This window comes from Haplochromis burtoni, unplaced genomic scaffold (assembly GCF_018398535.1).
Source record: "Haplochromis burtoni strain Fernald_Lab_line unplaced genomic scaffold, NCSU_Asbu1 Contig_317, whole genome shotgun sequence".
Lineage (NCBI taxonomy): Eukaryota > Metazoa > Chordata > Actinopteri > Cichliformes > Cichlidae > Haplochromis > Haplochromis burtoni.
In genome coordinates, this window is record NW_024582678.1 from 515,788 (window position 1) to 536,500 (window position 20,713).

General features: G+C 41.5%; 1 protein-coding gene across 2 annotated transcripts; it reads left to right on the plus strand.

Annotated features, from left to right (window-relative positions):
- Positions 1-3,148: 3,148 nt before the first annotated feature.
- LOC102297258 lies at positions 3,149-20,713 on the plus strand. Of its 2 annotated transcripts, XM_005942088.3 has the most exons (24): positions 3,149-3,369; positions 3,596-3,682; positions 3,951-4,074; positions 4,154-4,256; positions 4,836-4,949; positions 5,037-5,153; positions 6,785-6,945; positions 7,431-7,577; positions 7,805-7,907; positions 8,367-8,495; positions 8,667-8,849; positions 9,341-9,594; positions 10,687-11,529; positions 11,985-12,075; positions 12,274-12,381; positions 14,406-14,981; positions 15,111-15,800; positions 16,174-16,296; positions 16,597-16,725; positions 17,774-17,966; positions 18,101-18,225; positions 18,358-18,548; positions 18,671-18,804; positions 18,901-20,713. In XM_005942088.3, exons 1-24 carry the CDS (start codon positions 3,315-3,317, stop codon positions 19,131-19,133), a joined length of 5,013 nt encoding a protein of 1,670 aa, XP_005942150.1. In that variant the 5' UTR covers positions 3,149-3,314; the 3' UTR covers positions 19,134-20,713. The 2 variants fall into 2 exon arrangements, with proteins under 2 accessions (XP_005942150.1, XP_042084240.1); XM_042228306.1 differs by having other exon boundaries at positions 14,406-15,800.

Consider the following 20,713-nt stretch of genomic DNA (forward strand, 5'->3'; position numbering starts at 1 on the left):
CTGGCTTTGCGGAGGGCTTTCTTATAAAGCAACAAACTATTTCTCCAGGCTAAATGATGATCTTCTAAATGTGTGACATGTCATTTCCTCTCCAGCTTACAAGTTATCTGCTTTAAGCTATGTGTTTGAGAATTATACCACGGAGTCAGGTACTTCTGATTTGAAGCTGCATTTTTCGCAGGAGCTACAGTATCCAGAGTCATACGTGGTGAGGAGGTAAAATTATTATTAACAAGATAATCGACCTCTGTTGGAGTAGCATTCAGGTAGCTGCTCTGCTCTGTGTTGGTACAGAGCATTGACGATGATAACAGTGGGTGGATTATATTCTTAAACTTAGTTACAGCGCTTTCAGAAAGACATCTACTGTGATAAAGTCTACTCTCCACTGCTGTGTAATCAATTATTGTAAATTTAAATGTAATCAGAAAATTATCCAACAAGAGTGGCTTCTCGGGAAACACTGTTAAATGTTCAGTTTCTATGCCATATGTTAAAACAAGATCTAGAGTGTGATTAAAGTGGTGGGTGGGTTCTTTTACATTTTGAGAGAAACCAATTGAGTCTAATAACAGATTAAATGCTGTGTTGAGGCTGTCATTTTTAGCATCTACATGGATGTAGATGCTAAAAGGAAGAACAGACAGAAACTCTGTGTAAGGCCCAGGTGGACGATAGATGATAACAAATAAGACTGGCTTTTGAGTTTTACAGCTGGGGTAGACAAGACTAAGCATCGGGCTTTCAAACAAATTAAAAGTCTGTCTTGGGCTTTGGCTGATTAATAGGATGGTGTGGAAAATTGCTGCCACACCTCCCCCTCAGCCTGTGCTTCGAGGTTTCTGATAGTTAGAATGACTCGGGGGTGTTGATTCATTTAAACTAATATAATCATCCTGCTCTAACCAGGTTTCTGTAAAGCACAATAAATTGATTTGTTGATCAATTATTAAGTCATGTATTAACAGAGACTTGGAAGAGAGACACCTAATGTTTAATAATCCACATTTCACTGTTTTACTCTTTGGTGCAGAAAATATTGGAGAGCAGTGAGATCTAGCTATCACCTGATGGGGCAGAGACACCAAAACGGAGTATAGGGTTTCAGTATCACTGTAAGCCTGTCATCATGAACTATCAAGTCATGCAGAGCACAGTGAGTTCACTATGCACAACACCAATTGGGTCCTACCCAGACAATACCATCTTTTTGGCATGCTTATTCCCTACACTGCTCTGGCTTAAATAAAAAAAAGTAAATGTTTAAATAAAACGTGGCTTAAACACTGGTGAAGAATCTCTGGAGCTAGAGAAGAGCGAAATGGCTCAAACCTGCCACACGACTTGCTCCAGCTGTAGCACACCTGGGAGAGTGAACTTAAACTGCTCCATGCTCTCCCTCTTCGAAGATGTTATGTGCATCCCAGACCTGTCAGACTCCACACACAGCATTCATATCTTTTCAGATGCTACAGAGAAAGCATATGGGTCCATAACATATATTATTCACTACATTACCCCTGACCCATTTTCATGTAATGCCAGTGCACTGCAGATTGGAGCTACAAGTTTAACTCTAACAGCAGATAACCACAAGCAAGGTGAACTATATCACTTCAGGAAAGTACAGAAAGACTGAAGTTTCTGTCCTCCTGTCATCGCTAGTACCAATACTACTTACCTTTACTTCTGTGTATGACCAAGAAACTCAGCTGACTGGAGTTGCACTTGGTGAAAAGGGGTGGGCAGGGGGAGGTTCCAGATCCCAAGCTGTTGAGGTAAGCTCAGTTATATCTAGCCAGTATTTCTCAGTCTCAATCACCAGCTCAGATCCCTTCCCTGCCAGTGATGGACAGATCAGAGGCACTTTAGGTTCTTTACTTCTTCCACCAGATACGTGATGTCATACTCCATGCCTCCATCATCCTGTTTGTGGGAAGGGCATGGGCCTAGGATTCTATCACAGCCCCAACAGTGGCTTTCCTTTTGAGCTGGAGTAGATGCACCAGCATCGGCTGCATAATGGCCTGGATCATTTTTTCCAAACCAATTTGAAGGCTGGCTGTAGCTCAGGAGATTTGGCAGGTCGTCCACTAATTGGAAGGTTGGCTGTTCTAGTCTGAATGCCAAAGTATCCTTGGGCAAGTGTTCGTATAACATTGTAGCCCCAGGGTGACTGTGGCTACAATGTAGCTTGCCATCACCAGTGTGTGAATGTGTGTATGAATGGGTGGATGACTGGTTGTGTAAAGCGCTTTGGGGTCCTTAGGGACTAGTAAAAGCGCTATACAAATACAGGCCATTTAAATGGGTAAATGGGATAAAACATTTTGAGTACTCCAGTAGAGTAGAAAAGAACTAATCCACTTACCATTTACAATCCAAAGGTAGATTTGTCAACCGGAGGTTGGACCACAGACCTCTGCCCCTGACCACCGCCCAACCCACAAAATAGACCAATCCCACTGCAATGTCTCCAGAAACTGCATAGTTGAATGGTGCTGTTTAGCTTTACCGTGAAGTTAAACAAACACTGCCTATCATGAGACATGCAGTCAGACCAGTCAAGTGAGGAACACTGGAACTTGTTCTTACACAAAAGGAAACACTTGAGGCATTAGTATCCTGCTCTATGGATGTAAATAGTTTCAGTTCAAGCCTCAAAGTGATGAAAAATATTGTATATGCTGATCCAGCTTTCACATTAGTATTTGTACATAATATGAGGAGGGATGGGAATGTTGTGCAACAAAAATTTAGAACCAGACACTCTGAAGTTAATAGTTTTGTTATTTTGAGTCTCTGAATGATTTTTGTTTGTTTTTTGTCTATTTGAGGTCTTTTGGTGTCTCTTTATTGTGTGTCTTTTTGACTTTTCTCTTTGTGGTCATTTTTTTTTTGGAGTTGTGTTCTGTCTGAGTCTGACTGTCTCTGTCGGATCTATTTGCAGTCATTTTGTGTTGTTTGTGTCTCTTGCCATATGAAACAAGAAACGTTAACTTCAAACACATATTTCTCACGGGCTTAGTGCTGTATATAATAATGACTTGCTTGTTGAGCAGAGTCGGTTGGTGGGCTTCACTTTTTGTCCGTCCTTCTCGGCGTTTCCTCCGCCCTCCTGGTTTATAAAAGAAGCGAGCAGCCCTCAGTCATTGGAGCTGATTCAGTCAGGTGGATTGGGGTGGCTGTGAGATGGCGGAAAGAGGCAGCGAGCAGCCGGGGTTAATCCGTCTTTGTTTTGCTGCCCCGCAGTAGAACTTCTCAGTGTCGAGTCCGGTTCGGAGACACACAGAGAATTCGCTTACGGCGCAAACATGTCCTGGAAACGAGCCAGGAGTGGAGAATCTCCGATAAGCCGACGCGCAAAAGGTAGGAGAGAGACCAGTGTCGCTCGGTGAGGGTGAGCCGGTCAGTGCTGCTCCCATGGAGCCACAGCACACAGACACCTCGCTGGGTTCATGACTGAAGCACTGATGAACTTTTTAGCCAACTTTTTGTGTGGAGCTGAGGAATTTGCTGAAGCGGTCAGATATTGTGGACTGTTGGAGTTTTCGGGTGTGAGCCAATAAAAATAATTTCTTCCCAACCCTTTCAGACGTCCCGGAGCCGCTGCAGGAGAGTGCTCCCTCCCCGACCCTGCCTGCGGATCATGTGCTCCGCTCCGGAGCGGTGTTATTCCCTGGTAGCTATTAACCCACATTTGTGTATCATGTGCCTGGTGTATTCATAAATGTTTGAAAGTGTGAGACCTAAGAGAGCTTGTGTGAAGGCTTTAGAACTCCTCCACTCCTGGTGATACTCAGTCTTTTTTAAATGTTTCATTTATTTTGGCAAAACTGGCAGCCACATGAAAATGTCCTTAACTCGGACCGGATGTCTAGGCCTCTTTCATTTTATTTTCCTTCTTCATCCCTAAAATTTGCACATAATGGGTTTATCTGGCTCTTTAGGTACTTTTGATCAACATGGTTGCCCTCTGGTTATGTTCCCAGTGGATGGGCAATACAAACTCTCCTCAGACCTCAGCAAAGCTGAAGTGGTGGACTTCATAAATTACTTTCAGTATCAGCACAAGTAGGTGGAATTCAACAAACACGTTTTTTTGCACTGTGTTTGTGTGTACAGTGATGTTTGGACTGTTTCTCTCTGACAGTAAGAAACTGGAAAAGCAGAGCATGGTGTCAGTCGTGGCTGATCTGAGGGATGCCTCACTCTCTACCATCAGTTTCATTGTCGAGACTCTACTGCTGCTTGAGGTATTGTTATGATGAAGTGGAGTGTGTGGCTACATTGTGAGACCTTTTCAAGATGATGGTTTACTTTTTTTTTTTTTTTTTTTTTTTTTACTGAAGTTCTATGCTGAAATGCTTTTAGACATGCTTTTATTACCCAGCAGGCTGCTGTTGAATTGTGATGAATATGAATTGTATTATTTACTTTTTTGTGAACAAAGTATAAACCCCAAAGTACTCTGAAGAATTTGAGTCCCAAATAATAATGAAATATTGTTTAGATGTCAGCTGTCTAACCTGTGGAAGGACAAAAATGTAGAAACCCAGAGTGAAGGTTTTCATTTAGCGATAATTTTTTACATTTGTGTTCTTGCTGTTGGGGAGTCAAATTGGAGAAAATGTTGCATGAATCTAATGCCTGAAGAATTGAAGATGAGGCAAAGGGTTTCAGAGATGTTTGCGTTTACTTAACCAATGAAGCCATTTTAAAAACTGTTGCTGCTGTGTGATTGAGTGCCGTATGAGCAACCATGTGTTTTCATTGAGGAAAGCAAAGAATAATTGTTGGTGCAAATTTTTATTTTCGTATTTTTATTTTTTTAGCTACAAAAGCGCACAGTCCACACTGTGTACATCCTTCAGCCCAAAAAAAAGGATCTTGAGAAGCTAATGCTGAAGCTGCTGGCTCCATCGAAGGATTATCCTGCTTCTTTCAAAGTGAGTATATCAAACTGTTATGCACAGACTTTGTTGAGATTTAATGTACGTGAGCAGTTCTGATCTCCTTTTATAAACATTTTGTAGAGGGTCCTTCTGAGAGAAATCCCAGAGCTCCAGAACTACATTGATCGAAGCCAGCTACCATGGTCACTGGGTGGATACCTCATGTACCGTCATCAGAGCTGGGTTGCCTTCATTAAGGTAGTGATGCTGCTTTCTGCGAGACCAGTTTCATTTAGAAAGTGTAGAAAAATCACGGTGAAGAGGATACAGAGGGTAAGGGCCTGTGGTCTTGATCACATATCTGTGGTGATATATGGGACAGAGGGAGTGGACTTTAACCAGATGGAAACAATCCCAGAGAGTAAGTGTGCCAGAGGAATGGAGGAATGTGATGTGCAGTTGATGAGCCATACAATGAAGATATGAAGGAGTTGCTGTGAACAGCAGCATGCTGAGAAAGGGTACTACAGATGTGATGTTTGCTTTGAGAATATTGATGGAGAAGTTCTGAAGGAGCTTCACTGTGTAATTGTGGATCTACACAAAGTATATGATAAGGTGCCAAGATGTGGTACTGTATTAGGAAGTTAGGAGTGTCAGAAGAGGAATGAAAATCAGATGATTAGAAACGAGTCCATCAGAGAGACGGCTGAGATGGTTTGGACATGTGCAGAGGAGGGATAGTGGGTAAATTATATAGAGGATGATGAAGATCGAACTGCCAAGCAGAAGGAAAAGAGGAAGACCTCAGAAGATTCATGGATGTAATGAGAGGGGTTGGGGTGACAGAAGACAATACTAGTGATAGAATAAAATTGATGCAGGTGACAATTGTGAGCCCAAAAGGGAGCAGCTGAAGGAAGAGAGAAACACCTGTATTAAAATGCTGCTGCTTCTCTGGGGAACAACTTGTCATGCACCAACTGTAGCACAGGTAGCTACAAATATGGAATTTAACATGAGCTTTTCTACTTGTAATGTGTGCATCTATAAAGAGGTATGAGTAAGATGAAGAAATGAATGTCTGTCCTGCCTGTTATTTAGATATATGACGATGTAGTCATGTTTCCTTTCCAGAGCTTTTGGTCATAGGAATAAGCTGGAAGAGCAGCTGAAAGTTCAGTGTTTAAGGATACTTTTTTTCTTTTTTTTTTTTTTTTTTTTTTTTTTTTAATGGGTGATTATGTTGATTGTCTGCCCCAACCAACTTTAAGCCAACCATTCTAACTAATTTGTTATATTTGTTTAACACAACCGTTAGTCTGATAGCAAGACTTAAGAATCAGTCTTGTGATTAGTCGGGGGATTTGTGTGTATGTTGAAATGTTTCTGCTCAAGTGTGACGTGAGAAACAGTCTCTCTGGTAATCCACTAATAACTAACAATAGGTCAGAATCCATTGAATATTTATTGCGAGCATAGATGCAGAGATCTGTTTGAGCAGCCAGCACCTCTTATTGGTCACCACCATGAAGCTTGTGCAAATGCCTTGCATAATGAGCTGATGATATTAGCCATTGAAAGGAGCCCTCTTTCCATTAATTATCCATTCAGTCATATTCAGCTGGGCCATGACTGTTAACTGTGGCACCTCTTTGCCTGTGGGGAAACCTATTTAGGATACTACTTGGGATACAATCCCCATAGACTGAATTGGGATTTGGTTAACTTAATCGACTGTTGACATAACTAAATCGGGAAAATGAGTAGCCTTAAACTCATGCTCACCTTAAAGCTGTCTAAAATAAACAGTAGTGAAGTCCCATATTGTGAAATCCTGTGTGCACAGATGCATTTTGATGATCTCTGACTCATGCTGCTTCCTGCAGGAGATTGATGCGTTTGTCCAGGAGTTTGTGTCTGTAGTCCAGCGGCTGCCTTCATGCATCTCTGCACTGCAGGCTCTGTCCAGGCTGCCACTGCCCACCACCGTCAGCGAGCTCCGGCAATTCTGCTTCGGCACTGAAGCCAAGTTTCAGCAGCTCAGGAGGTTAGAATTGCCCCTTCTTGGTTATGATCTTATCAAGCAGCTGCAGTCTAAAAAAAGGGTGTGGCACTTTCTTGTCTGCAATATTTTTGTCAATCAAATATTCACTGAAATATAAACCTTATAGCAGCAGGACGGCAGAGGGGGATGTGCACAGATGCTTGTTTGGTGTAACACTTGTTTTTTTCTTGTATTCATGGTATAATATTAGTACCATCAAGAGTAAATAATGTGCTCTAATTGCTAATTCGGGCCCTATACTAGGAAACTCATTCAACGTGCTGTGGGTATCTTTCTGTTATGTGAAGCGGCTTACTCTAACACTGTCGATCAGGATAAACTGTTTCAGAAAGCTGGTTATCAAGTTAACCCAGGGTTACCCCTGCACGTTCAGATGAAAGAGGTGGTGTTGGCAGCTTCTGACCAATCTAAGCGCGTTTCACAGGTAAACATTAAAGCTTACTGACCCACATGTATGATGTGATCAGGGAGTTGGGGCTGGAGGAGCTACTGAGGAACTGTGAGAACTTGGTGGGGAAGCTGCGTTGGCCTGACAGGGAGCCGTGCTTCCAGGATATGGCTGGAACTGCCCTCTTCACTCAGATGGCCTTTGATATGCTCCAGAACCATAGCAGGTACTGCAGGCAGCCAGATCTCTGTGTCAAGTCATGAAAATGGGTTCTTTATCTTAATCCACCAAAAAGTCCATACAGCAGTTTTGTAATGATCCCATTTCACATCAGCTAAAGCAAAATGCCAGTATGTTTAAGGATTATCCAAGATTAATGTGTTTTGCTACTCTAAGAAACTGTATCGGACGCTTTTAAGAGTTGATGTCGCTCACTGTGCCATTTAATTACAGGATAACTGCTGCTGTGGAAAAAGTGGAGTTGCTGTGGCAGCAGCTGTTTTCTAAAGCTCGTTTAAGGCTACGTGTGTTCCAGTTGCGTGATAATGCGCTGCAGGTGGGTCTAACAGCGAGTCCACATGTAATGGTTTCCTTTAAAAAAAATTTTAAACCTAGTGGTCTAAACCAAAACCTAAATGACCTGAGTCACTTTACTCGGGCTGTTTTGGTTTGAGCAGAGTGGGGAATGTTTGACCACAAAACTGAGTATCCACAGGACAAATGTGGCTTTATACATCTGGATAACCTTAAAATATGAACTATTTAATCATTTTCTGATTGTGAATTGTCAAGGATGCGGTTCTCATCTTTAAAAATGGCCTTGGGCGTGTAGCTAAGTACAGAACTAGATAAAAGTACAGATAATCGTGTTAGTATAAACGGCTCAGTGTTTGTGGAAAACTACTTTGAGTGACCACTTGAAGAAAATTATCAGCTCCCCCAGTAAATGGGGAACAACAACCGATCCGCAAATAAAGGCAACCGGATGTTGGGTTTTCTTGACGCTTGCTTACAGGTTTCTGAGAAGATTGAAACTCTTCTTCGAGAGAAGATCCAGCCCTTCAAAGTAGAGATTGCCAAGGACCCTACAAAAGCTGTGATTCTGGTGTCTGAATTTGAAGCATCCATCCACACTCCTGCTATGGTATGGCTTTAGCTTGCATGTTATGAATCTTACCTTGCAACATAGATCGACCTCGATTAGATTACACCACGGTTTAGTTAAATCCTAGTTGTTTGTAACATTAGTGTTGCTAACTGTGTTACGGATGCTGTTAACTTATGCTTGAAGTAAAGGTTACCTCTCACCTACCAGGCACTTGTTCGCTGGGCTGAAGATGTAATCCAGGCTTCAGCAGAGATTCCCCCCTTGGACAGTCAGCCCACAGGGAGCTGGGCTGCAGATCTGGAGAGGCTGAAGGACAAACTTGACTCTGCCGTGAACTTGATTCTGCAAACCCTCAGAGCAGTTTCCAGCTACCATCGCTACTACAGCAAGGCAAGTTGTGGAAAACTTACAGATGCAGTAATACCAAGTGCTCGTAACTGTGGCATGAACATCAGCAGCGCATTTGATTCATTGGAAGAACTTTTGTTTTGGAACCTAAGCTAACCATCAACAGCTTTTTGTCTTGCTCTTGTGAGGTAATGCTCGCCACATTAAACAAAACAACAAAAATACCTTTACTGACTGTAATCACTGACAGTAGTTTTTATTTTTTTCACTCCACATGTGCCAGACATCCTCTTTCAAATCACACTGACCTATCATCCAACTGGCTTACTAACATTTTTCTATCATCCTGTGCTGTCTAATTACAGCCGGTGTGCATTTTTAATTTCAAGGACAAATGCTTTTTAACTACTTAAAGATGATGTTGATCAAAAATTTGAGTCTAACTTTGTTATTGCCATACCTGGTTACTGTTGTCTAAAATAAATTGGCCCCACCCCCAAGAATAGCAGAAATTATGCTGTTTACCTGTTTAGGCCAGCTGCTGGTACAGTCTGGTCCTTTGCCAGAACTTCCTCCAGGAGCTCCTGTTGGGTGTTCGTGAAGAGGCTTCCTCCATCCAGCTGCAGCAGAAGAACTGGGGGATGATGCCTGGGTGGAGATGGAGGCTGTCCACTTTTCTGAAGAACAATCCCCCTCCAGAAATGGAGGAGCTGCTCCATCTGTCTCATTTGGCAAATGCAATCCCAGATGATGAGATCCAGCAGATGGGGAAACAAATGTCTCAAAGGTGATGTGATTGATTCCATTTCAACTGTTGTGTACAAAGTTGTACCTTGAGTGCAAGCAAATAAGGTGTGCGTGTGCATCAATTATCAACTTTCTTGCAGTTTTGTGCAAAAGCAAATTTGTTGAAAAGTAGCAGCTTCCTGACACATCAGACATGTCAACCACTGCCGTTACCAAATGTCATTTATGGGCTGTTAGCAGGAAGCTTGGTCATCTTCAGGAAAGCAGACTTGGTAAAAACTGAATATGTATAAGTATGTTGTCCTTTCATAAAAGATCATCCAGTGCCTACTCTTGTAGGAAGGGTAAGGAATGAAGCACTCAAGTGCAGCTCCTCATTTTGAGAATTTGACCTGCTATGATGCTATGAATCAACTTTATTTTTCAATAGTAATTTACTCAAACTTGAATGAAATATTCTAATTTGAGCTGCTGAATTTGTGATTTGCATGAGTTACAAGCCACAAAAAGAGGTGTACCAGAGATGAAATCAATTTCTATCAAAGTTTAACCTTTTAATTAAATGATGAGAAACAAACATTCATCCATTTTGTTTAGTTTTTTTATTTTTTTGTTGACACTTGAGTGACTTTTTGAAAGATGAAATGTCTTCACTTGGACTCAGAATTGCCAAAATGAGTCTTTGCTGGGTAAAATATCACATCTATAAGTTGTGTCCGTTGTGTGATCTCTATTTTTATCTTCAGTTGAACAACTGATTCAGCAATCAAATGCAAGTTTGGCAGATGATGGCAATTTAAATGGTTTTACTCCAGTGTTGTTGTCGTCGTCTGTATTCATTGGTCCACTGGATTCTTTATTTATTCATGCTGTCACTGAATCATATAATTTATTTTCTCCTTTAGCAGATGGAGTAATATTTGGAATAGATTTAATCAGCTGATCAGCGTTTGTAGCTTATGGCTGCTCAATTAGTTTTGATCTCATCACCCATTCATCCCAAATATTCAGTATGTCAAATAACATTTGACAGTTTGGCTGAGCAGCCAGCCACACCAGTTTACCACATTAATTTTTTTTTTTTTCTGGTGCCATTATTTAATTTTCTATTTATTTATTTTTTATTCGTCAGGTGCTTGACACTGAGGAAACTTCTAAGCTCTTCAGGACCAGTGGCTGTCGAACAACTCCAGATGGCCCTACAGTGGCAGTATGAGTTACTGAGGGGCAACCATGTGAATCTCTTATCTGCTGATTCTACCACGTCAAAACCTGTGCCACACCAAGTTTCAGAGTCAAACCTCGCTAAATGTAAAGGTGGTAAAGAAGCTGCCCATGTCTTTGGAACATCTCCCTTGTCCGGAGGTTCAGGGTCGGTGTCAGCTACGGGCAAACCGTCCTCCCCGTTTGCTGCAACCAGAGACTTTGCAATACCTGCCTCAAGCCCGCCTCAAATCCATGACATTATTTCCAGTGTTTCAGATTGTAGGGCTCACAGAGAGGAGCATGACTTGGGCTCTATAGGAAGCTCTCCTAAAGCTGATTTGCTGAATCAGTTTGAGATCAAAGTAAAGCGCATAGCTGCTGTGTCCAGTAACCCTTGGCTTAGCTTGCCGGTAGAGGATTTGGAAAACTCTTACACTGTCAGCAGTACACAAAATCCAGCACCTCAAAAAGTTGATCACGATTCTTCAGATGAGCATGTCAATGGCACCCAGGCTAGCAGGTCTCAAATTCAGCCTACACCGGAGGTTTTAAGGAGCACAGAACCCAGAGGATCACAGAGCAGGGACTGGATATTACATCCACAAAGTTGTGTGGAACATCCTGAACTAAGTCCCATTTGCAGTGTTCTCTCCAGCACAGTTATTGAAGGAAAAGACAAGTCCATCTGTTCCACAGAGGGGGTTCCCACTCTACTCTGGGATTCTTATGACCTCCATGACCAAAATGAAGATGATGATGACGATGATGGGTAATTTGTTTGGCTTCAAATGTCGATCAGTATGTTGCTTCTCCTACAGTGTGCAATTCTCAAAGAAATTTCAGCAGTGGTATTGAATTTTCAGTTGTTACACAGATCCTACACGAGTAATCTTTTTTTAATTTATATTTTTTATTGTTGGTCACAAGTGACAAAATAATTAGATTAGTCACATAAGGGGACTCTGATTTATTGCAATTTATGATGAGGACTGATCAGGCATGATCACCTGCCAAACTGCATTCTGAACCAGTAAAATCCCTCCAGTGGCACCTACTGTTACATTTCATCATAACATACAGACGCTGTATTGTCTACTTTGATTCCTTATGGCAGCAAATTAATGAGGGTAAGATGAAAGCGTTGAAGGAAGGATGGTAAACTGGGAAAAGGCAAATTGAAGAATTGCCTAATGCCTTATTTTATTTCCCCTCGCAACTTTTCAGCGAGTTGTCCATGAAGGACTGGGATGTGAAGGAAGAGGAAGGTCTGAGGGAAGTGGAGAATATCTTGGACAAGGCTGATGAAATATTAGAGGTGAGAGGGGGATCGTTTGAGAAATGAAGACAGTGCTGGTTGTTGTGACTTCTGGACAGAACGGATTCCCTTTCAGTCGATTCACTCGGTACAACGCATAAGTATGTGATATCACGCCCTCGCGTGTCCAGTGTACCGAGTGAATCGACTGAAAGGGAACAGAAGTTATAGACATAACTATTCGTTTTTATTTTGCAGGAGGAGGAAAATGTTCTGGCTCAGGAAGCTGTGCTAGATGCACTGCTGAGGACAGAGGACAGGCAGGGTGTCTGGCGATTGTGTGATGGTGAGGACCAGCTTGATACGGTGGGTGAAGCATCTAGCAGATCAGTTCTTTGTTACAGATTCTATTAATTTTCGATATCGGTTTATTTCAGTTACTCTATGCCTCTATGGCACGGAATAAGAGGTAAGTTACACAAGGCACAGGTCCAGGGATGTCTTTGGACTGTAAGAGGAAGATGGACAAAATGTGAAACTGATGTGTGGTTTATAAACTATTGGGGGAAACCTGGTCTTGTTAGGAGAGACAGGATTTATCCCACTTTGGGAGCAACTCTCCTTTCTGGGAAATCTGGCCAAATTTATTAAACGATCCAAACGGGAACCCAAGTTGCCGTCTTACACGCCTCTCTGCAGCGTCTCCTCTTCTGTCATTCCCACAGACCGTCTACATTCAGATGATCAAAACACACTTGCAGTTTGTTTTTTAGGATTTTATATCAAAGGACTAAATAAGATCCTCTGAAAAAGAGCAGAGTTTATTGAACAGTCATGCAAAAACAAAGGAGCACATAACTACACACAGAATAACGAGACAAAGCAACCCTAGGGTTTAGAGCCTTAAGCATATGCACACGTAGCAGAAAGCTAGAGAAAAAGACAGAAAAAAGAGTGACAGACTAAAGTAAGAACTCCTGGATCCTCTTTAGGGTGAGGAGCCTCTGACTACTCCTCTATGAAGTATAACCCATGAGTTGTACAGCTTTCAGGGTATTCTTTTCAGATTTATATTTATACTCTCCTTTTTGACAGATCTGTTATGCCAGCCTTTTATAGTAAGAAGTAATTAATCTACTTGATATTTTTATTACCCAAAAATAAAAAATTATTTCAGTAATTATTGGTTTTCTCCAACTTCAGCCATGATTCATAGTAATCACCAGGTGGACCCCTGGATTTTTAACCATTAGAGGAAAATTTAATTGGTCATTCCCAGATGTCATGAAGTACAAGGACTTTGGAAACTGCTGTATAGTCAGCTCAATTATTGACTCAACTTCAATAATTTTATTTCCTATGATTTGCATTTTCCATTCTTTCACATACAGTGTAATATTACTTTGTCATGGCATGTATTTAGTTGGCAGGTAACGGTAAATAATTTTGCTCTTCACCAAGAAGATTGTCCGGCCATCAGTTTACGCCCTGAAGTTAAAGTGCTTTGGTTAAATGATCTGAATTTGTCTGGCAAATCTATGTCTGCAAGTCAAGTCGGCTTTATTTATATAGCACATTTAAAGGACCTCAAGTGTCGGCCAAAAATGAATGAATAAATAGGCTTTTCTCATAAAACAAAATTCCCCAGTAACATGAAAGACTCTGTGCCAGTTCTCCTAAACACTTTACTGCAGTTGTTACAGCCAGTGGCACAATGATTATTAGGTATGTGAGGCAAATACTTTTTTACACAGAGCCAGGTGGACAACTGTCATCTTTTGTAGCCTGATTGTATTGAGCTTGTTTCAAGTAGTGAAACAAGCTTGTTTCAAGTAGTGAAACAAGCTTGTTTCAAGTAGTGAAACAAGCTTGTTTCAAGTAGTGAAACAAGCTTGTTTCCAGTTTTGGCTAAAATATTTTTCTTATGTAATTTGCAAAGTACTGTGCTATGTTGAAATGGCTAAACCCTCATCATCAGAGGCTGACAGACATGCTGGGGTTTGTCTTATAAAATGTCTGACTCAAATAGATGTTGATTCAAATAACTTTTCTTATTAAATACAAATGTCAGTAATCTTTAGCTTGTTAATGTCTAACTCACTCCTTATAATTATTGTGCTGATGGTTGTTCTGAAAATAATTCCAGAATTGAGTAGATATAGCCCCTGTTAAGGCCTGATATCAATCTGAGTCTTACCCGTTCAAACCTTTAACCCATGTTTAATTTACTACTGGTTCCAAAAAATGGGTAGATGATGGCCAGAATGGGGAAAAACTCAGTTTGCCTGAAGGGAAGCCTACAAACCAGTGGGTAATGTGACAGTAGGTTTGTCAGCTTGTTTTATAGTCCCTTGGTATTCACTATATTTTTTCCTTCTTATTCTTTTAAGATGTCGTCCTACGAGCTGGCTGAAGCTGGTGTTCTTTGTTTCGATGACTGCGTTGACTCTGCAGAATCTGACTGTTTCATTGACCTCGTGTCGGCTGGGTCTGCACGTGAAGCTAATGCGGATGGGCTTTACAGTGAAGCTCCAACGGTATCTGACAGCAAGCCAGACCTGCTGATGGAACTGAGAAAGGTTCATATCCTGGACGGGTTAATCATGGAAGAGAACTTGCAGATCAACAAGTTTCGATGCAGTAAAGAGAAACTCCACACTGAGCTCTCGGAGAGCAAACCTGTGGGTACAAATGTGTTACTGACTTCACGCAATGAGAGGGAGGCTTCACATTTGCAGCTGGAAAAGGAGAAGAGGGAGGTGGAGGAGCTGGAGAAACAGAATGAGGATATTGATGAAGGGTTTAAAAAATGTTCTATAACTGAAAGGCCTAGAAAAGATCATGATGATCGAGTGCTCTGTGATCTCTTTCCCAATGGTTCTGGAAGATCAGTCGCCAGCCTTGCCATGGATGGGTCTGTGAATACACGTGTGACTAAAATTATTCAAGATGTTTCAGACCTTAAGGTAACCAAAGGGGCTTCACCACAAGATGTGGCTCAACTGCCACTTTCCCAGTGTCAAGATGCTAGTGGTTGTACAACTGGTCTGTCAGTATATTACAAAATTACCTTGAACAATGTATTTGATTTACAGGAACCCTCAGAAGAGGCAGGTGTCCAATCGCAATACATCGATGGGAATGAATTGGCCAGGTCTGCTAGTTTATGCAGTCCAGAAGCATCTTTAATCCCTGAAATGAGGGTAGATGATGGCACCTTTGACCCAGGTGGAAAATCACTCCTTCCCCCTGTAGCTAAGCCAAGAAAGTCTTTGCTTCCTGTGAATGAAGCCCGTGCTGAACTCGAAGCTCCTCACTCCACAGAGGAGTCCTTAGATCATTATTTTGTAGGTGAAGGCCAACTTCCTCTACAAAATGAAGTACTTGAAGAGCTGCCAGAGAATGTGCCTCCAGACACCAGCCACAGCTTGGTTTCCAGTCCAAATGTAACACAACATGAAAACGATAACCATGTACCCCCAGAGAACTGTTGGGCATCATTACAGTGCTCGTCTGCAATAATGACTAAAAATGAAAAGATGCCCACATCTTTACTCAAACTACATGTGCAGTCAGCAGAGGAAATCCACACTTCACCTCCTGCAGATGACCACCAACTCGAACAGTCTGTATCCCAAGTGACTGCTGATCAGCCTCTAGAGTTTGACTCGGGTGGAAGAGACGAACCAAATGAAAAGCTACTAGATGGCGTTCAGAGCTCTGAGGCTCTGAGAATCTCTGGGTCACCTGAAAGTCAGATCCAGTTTTATAGCCCCATGACGGAGGTACGTGGGCACATCCTACTTCAGCTGTCACCTTTTTGTCTTCATTTAGAACATCAAGTATATCTCGTATTTAAAAGCCTAACATCAACATTAGTTTTTAGTTCTTATGAAAGCTTTCTCCCAACCCCAGGCTTTTAAATTGCTGTGTGCCATGTGTAACTGAGCGCACATACTTTGAATGTATGACTAAAATGTGGCTTATAGACTAAAGCGCTGGCCAGACTTGAAAACAAATCAAGTTGTAGTCACAATATAAACTTAAAAGATCATTTCAGTGCTTTTGAACCTCTGGAATTTTATTATTATTATTTTTTTTTTTTTATAAAAAAAGAGGGGGGAAAAAAAAAAAAAAAGCTTGTGTCTGTATCTCTAGATTGCAGATTTCAAGAGTCCAATTGTACTGGATTCAGGCTCTGGTTTGATAAAGGCAGGATTTGCAGATCAAGACCTACCAAGCATTATATTCCCCACAATAATTGGGGTGCCAAAGTATGAGGTAAGTGCATTCGTTGTTAGAAGCTTTGATTTTAACTCGTGTCCCTTAGGTTGGCCCCTACATGTTTAAACATATTCGTGGAGTGTTTCTTTTCAAAATATTTTCAGTAAATGTATTCTATAAATTGCCTTTGTCTTTGCATCCTTTGTCTGTTCATTACAGCAGCCTCATGTGTGTTTATAGTTGGTTGGCATCTGCCTACAGCTACTTTGAGCTGTAAGGAAAACTATGGGGATTTAAAGTGTGGGTATAAATATACTTTTTTTTTTTTTTTTTTTTTTTTGTGTCCTGTCTTTGCAGGAAGTACTGAATGGTAACCTTGAAAGAGAGGCCTACATTGGTCATGCTGCAGAACACATGAGAGGGGTTCTGACTCTGAAGCACCCCATAAAGAATGGAATCATTCACAACTGGGATGAAATGGAAAAGGTGAGACTCATGTTTGCATAACAACTAGAAAATGAAAAACTCATGTCGGAATCATTCCCCTTTAGCACTTAAATGTTACGTATATTGATGTGTCGCTTGGAACTCGATTACGGACTACAGGTTACAGCTGTTCCACAGACCCAGCTGGCTGAAGATGTTGGATGTCTTTTCCAGCAATATGAGGCTTTGAAAGAGGCACGACCCAAAGCCTTTTTGTTTGTAGTACTTGACATGTGAGGAAAATGTGTACATTCAGTTTAAAAACATGTTATTGTGGTTCCTGCTGTGCATATATCCATAAATGGACTAGAAAACTTTACACTTAATATGCTGTTTTATTTTGCTACTGCACTGGTTTTAATATTTTTACCCCTAAGCCATAAAAGGCTGAGGGGGTATTGTTGTCATCGTGTCAGGCCTGCGGGTGGCGTGTACACCCAGCTTTGTGAACACAGTAACCTGAGAATGAGGTGCAGCTGGTAGGAGGCTGAGCAGTAGCGATGGTGGCCGTCAGTATTTTTATCTGCTGTGTTAAACAAAGCGAGTTTACACGTAATAATGAAATGTGCTGTATAAATAAAATTGCTATTGGCATGTGGGAGAGTCTGTACAGCCTTAAAGGCTGCAAAAGTTTCATTTTATACTTGATCGTTACAGGTACATTTGCTCATCTATCATACAGTCTCTGCTGCTTGAAACTTGCTGGGATAGTGGAAAGGCACAAATGGTTTTCTTATGTTCAAGTCTCAAATATAACAAATCCGTTCAGCAAATACCCTGGTTTTATCCCATCATTGGTCACACAGTGTATATGTGTTGATGCTGTCAAAAGCCCCACTTCACAGGCAGGAATATGTTCCTGAGGCTTAGAGGGCAGCTGCAGACCTATTTGTCCCTGTGGATTAGTCTAGTTTGAATGTCTGTGTTTTGAGAACTCACCCACTTTGCAACTTCCCCACCCATTAACATGCTTCCCTCAAGAGAAATAAAGTATTGGTGGTTGTCCACAAGCTCATTTACTCTTGGTGCTTGACTTTTTGTCTCTTAGATCTGGCATCATACGTTCCAGCAGCTGCGTGTGGAACCAGAAGATCACCCGGTTCTTTTGACTGAAGCGGCCATGAACCCTTTGAAGAATCGGCAGCACGCGGTTGAGATCATGTTTGAGTGTTTCAACGTGCCTTTCACCTATGTAGCCATGCAAGCAGTGCTAGCGCTCTACGCAGCGGGAAGAACCACTGGTACTGTAGTCGCTCGTCATCACGCACTGATTGATGCACACGGATGATGGCTTGTCTGAAGACTTTGTTCAGCTTGGTGTATTTAAACCACTCAAATCTGATCCTATGATCCTACTTGTGCCTATTTGATATAGGTGTGGTGTTTGACTCTGGGGATGGAGTGAGTCACAGTGTGCCTGTTTTTGAGGGATACTGTCTACCTCATGCTGTGCAACGCTTTCCCCTGGCTGGATTAGATGTTACACTGAATCTTAAAAAGGTATTTAGCACTTCTGTTAATGCTCCAGTGTAGGAGCTATGTTATTGATTGCTTGGAAGGCATAATCCCTGGATGGTTCCTAACTTAGTTTAAAGACTAGGCAAAACCAGCTTGCTGTGCTTGTTCTTTAAGCTTCTCCGGGAACAGGGAGTGTGCATGCGTACCACAGCAGAGGAGGAGATAGTGAGGGAGATGAAGGAGAAGTGCTGCTGTGTCTCTCTCAACTATGAAGATGAGCTAAATCGGGGGCAGTCATCCTGCAGAGAGATGCATTACACCATGCCAGATGGGCAGATTATTACCCTCAGCACAGAGAGGTTCAGGTAATGTTGGGGGGCTGCTTCCTGCTTTTTACCAACACTTAAGTTTTAGAAATGATCTTGTGGTCACCTTGCTTGTTGTATAGCACAGACTCTTTAGCAGAGTGTACCCCCTGTTTATCTAGGGCACCTGAGATTCTGTTCAAACCTGAGCTGATTGGACGGGACCATTATGGGATGCACGAAAGCATCTACAGGTCAATCCTCAGCACAGACATTGACCTGAGGCGCTGCTTCCTGGGAAACATTGTACTTTCAGGTAACATTTGGTTCTTGGTAAGGTGTTGCACTACAATCTGAAGTACAATGGTTTTCCAAATTCTGCTTCCATTTGTTTTGTCCTCTCTTCCTGAAGGTGGGAACACTCTGCTGCCCGGCCTGCCTGAGCGACTGCAGGATGAAATCAAAGGCCTGCTGCCCTCAGACATGGGGGGCAGTGTTTGTGTAACCAGCCCCAAAGATAGAGACTCCTCAGTGTGGAGAGGAGGAGCAGTGTTGGCAAATATGCCTACCTTTACCTCTGCATGGATCAGTCAGGACGAATACGAGGAGTATGGACCGCAGATAGTCTTCAGGAAGTGCTTCTGAATCGACTGAAAGGTTGATGGCTCATTTCATCAACAGTGCTGCTGGCTGCTGAGCCAGCGGGACTCAGCTGTTGTCCCTCTCTGTGGAATCTTTTGTTTTTCTTAATTTTCTCTCCCCTGTTCTTTAGTGGAGGTTTCCTGCTTACACCTTATGCACTTCCTATACAGCCCACTAACACGGCAATAAGGAAGTTGATCAAAACGTTCCAATCATTACTATTGTCGTTGCTATCACTATAAAACCTCTAAGTGTGTCTTAAATTCTAAATTTCTGTGTCCCAAGAACTTAAGCCTAAATATATTCATGTTCTGTGATTAAGGGGCTGAAACTGAAGCTGCCCTTTAATTCATGTCTTTCTTTGTTTCCAGAATATGCAATTGAGAAACATGAAGAAATTTTGATGTGTCAGCTTTAAATTGTGCATTAATCTGATATTGTCAAAAACCTTATTTATTGTTTTTGCTTTTATGTGAAACATGATACTTGCTTTTACACATGGTAGTCCAGCTGTAATCTGCTGTGGTTCTTTATGCACTGAATGTTGAGTATTAAGGGCTCTGCAGAATTTATTCTTAAAAAATCTTCTGCAATAATGGATTTGTCACAATGCAACTTTCAGTGATTCCTTTAGTTAATACCACATTTTCGTTGTAATATGACTCAGATTGTCATCATAACACATGACAGAATATATTTGTTTTTAATTTATTTTTCTGTGCAGAATCCCTTGAATGGAGTGGCTCCTAATACTCATCAGATGGGTGCATTGTACATGAGTTTTTCCTGAGGTCATTGTTGGTTCTTCTCAGACCTCGTTGCACGTGTTGCTCTGGTACATTGTGAACTCTGTATAATTTTTCAGTGTGGAGGTTGTTTTTTGTTTTGTTTTTTTTGTGTGTAGGGGACCATTGTGTGTTTTACATGCATTCTTGCACAAGTTATCCTTTTTGTGGACTCTGTTCCAGTGATGCCAAACTGCTCAATTCCTGTTAAATTCTGAAGTAAAACAAACAGTGGCAGCCCATGCTGTTAGACTTGGTGAACATTTAAAGATTTTTTTATTATTTATTCTGTGCATGAAATTCAGTTGCATGAGTTTGAATTCCATGTGTGTGTCTGTGTTGTTTTGGACTTGTGTGTGTACTTTGCATGAATTTTGTATTTTTAAGTGTCTGTCTAAAAGCAGAGGGTTCGTCATGTGGCCTAGAGCTCTGCTCTTATGGGGAAATTACTGAGCGGTGACAGCAGGAGCTGCCGTTTCAGGCAAGTTTGAAGTGAACAGGCTCATGGATTGTGTGGTTCTTCTAATTGTAGTTAAAAGGCTGGGCCAAGTCCAGCAGTGTTTTTCCTGAACCATGTCAATTTTTTTTTTAAATAAATATTGTAATCATCATCCTGCTGTGCTGACTTTGTTTCAGTTGTAGACGTCTCTGAATGTTGAGGCTAAAACGGAAATGGATCTGCTTTTTCATATTTGCCTAAATGTAACCAGTGTGTTCCTGTGTTGTATGATAATCAAAGGTAAGGAAAGTTTATTTATATAGCACAATTCAACAACACGGTGATTCAAAGTGCTTTAG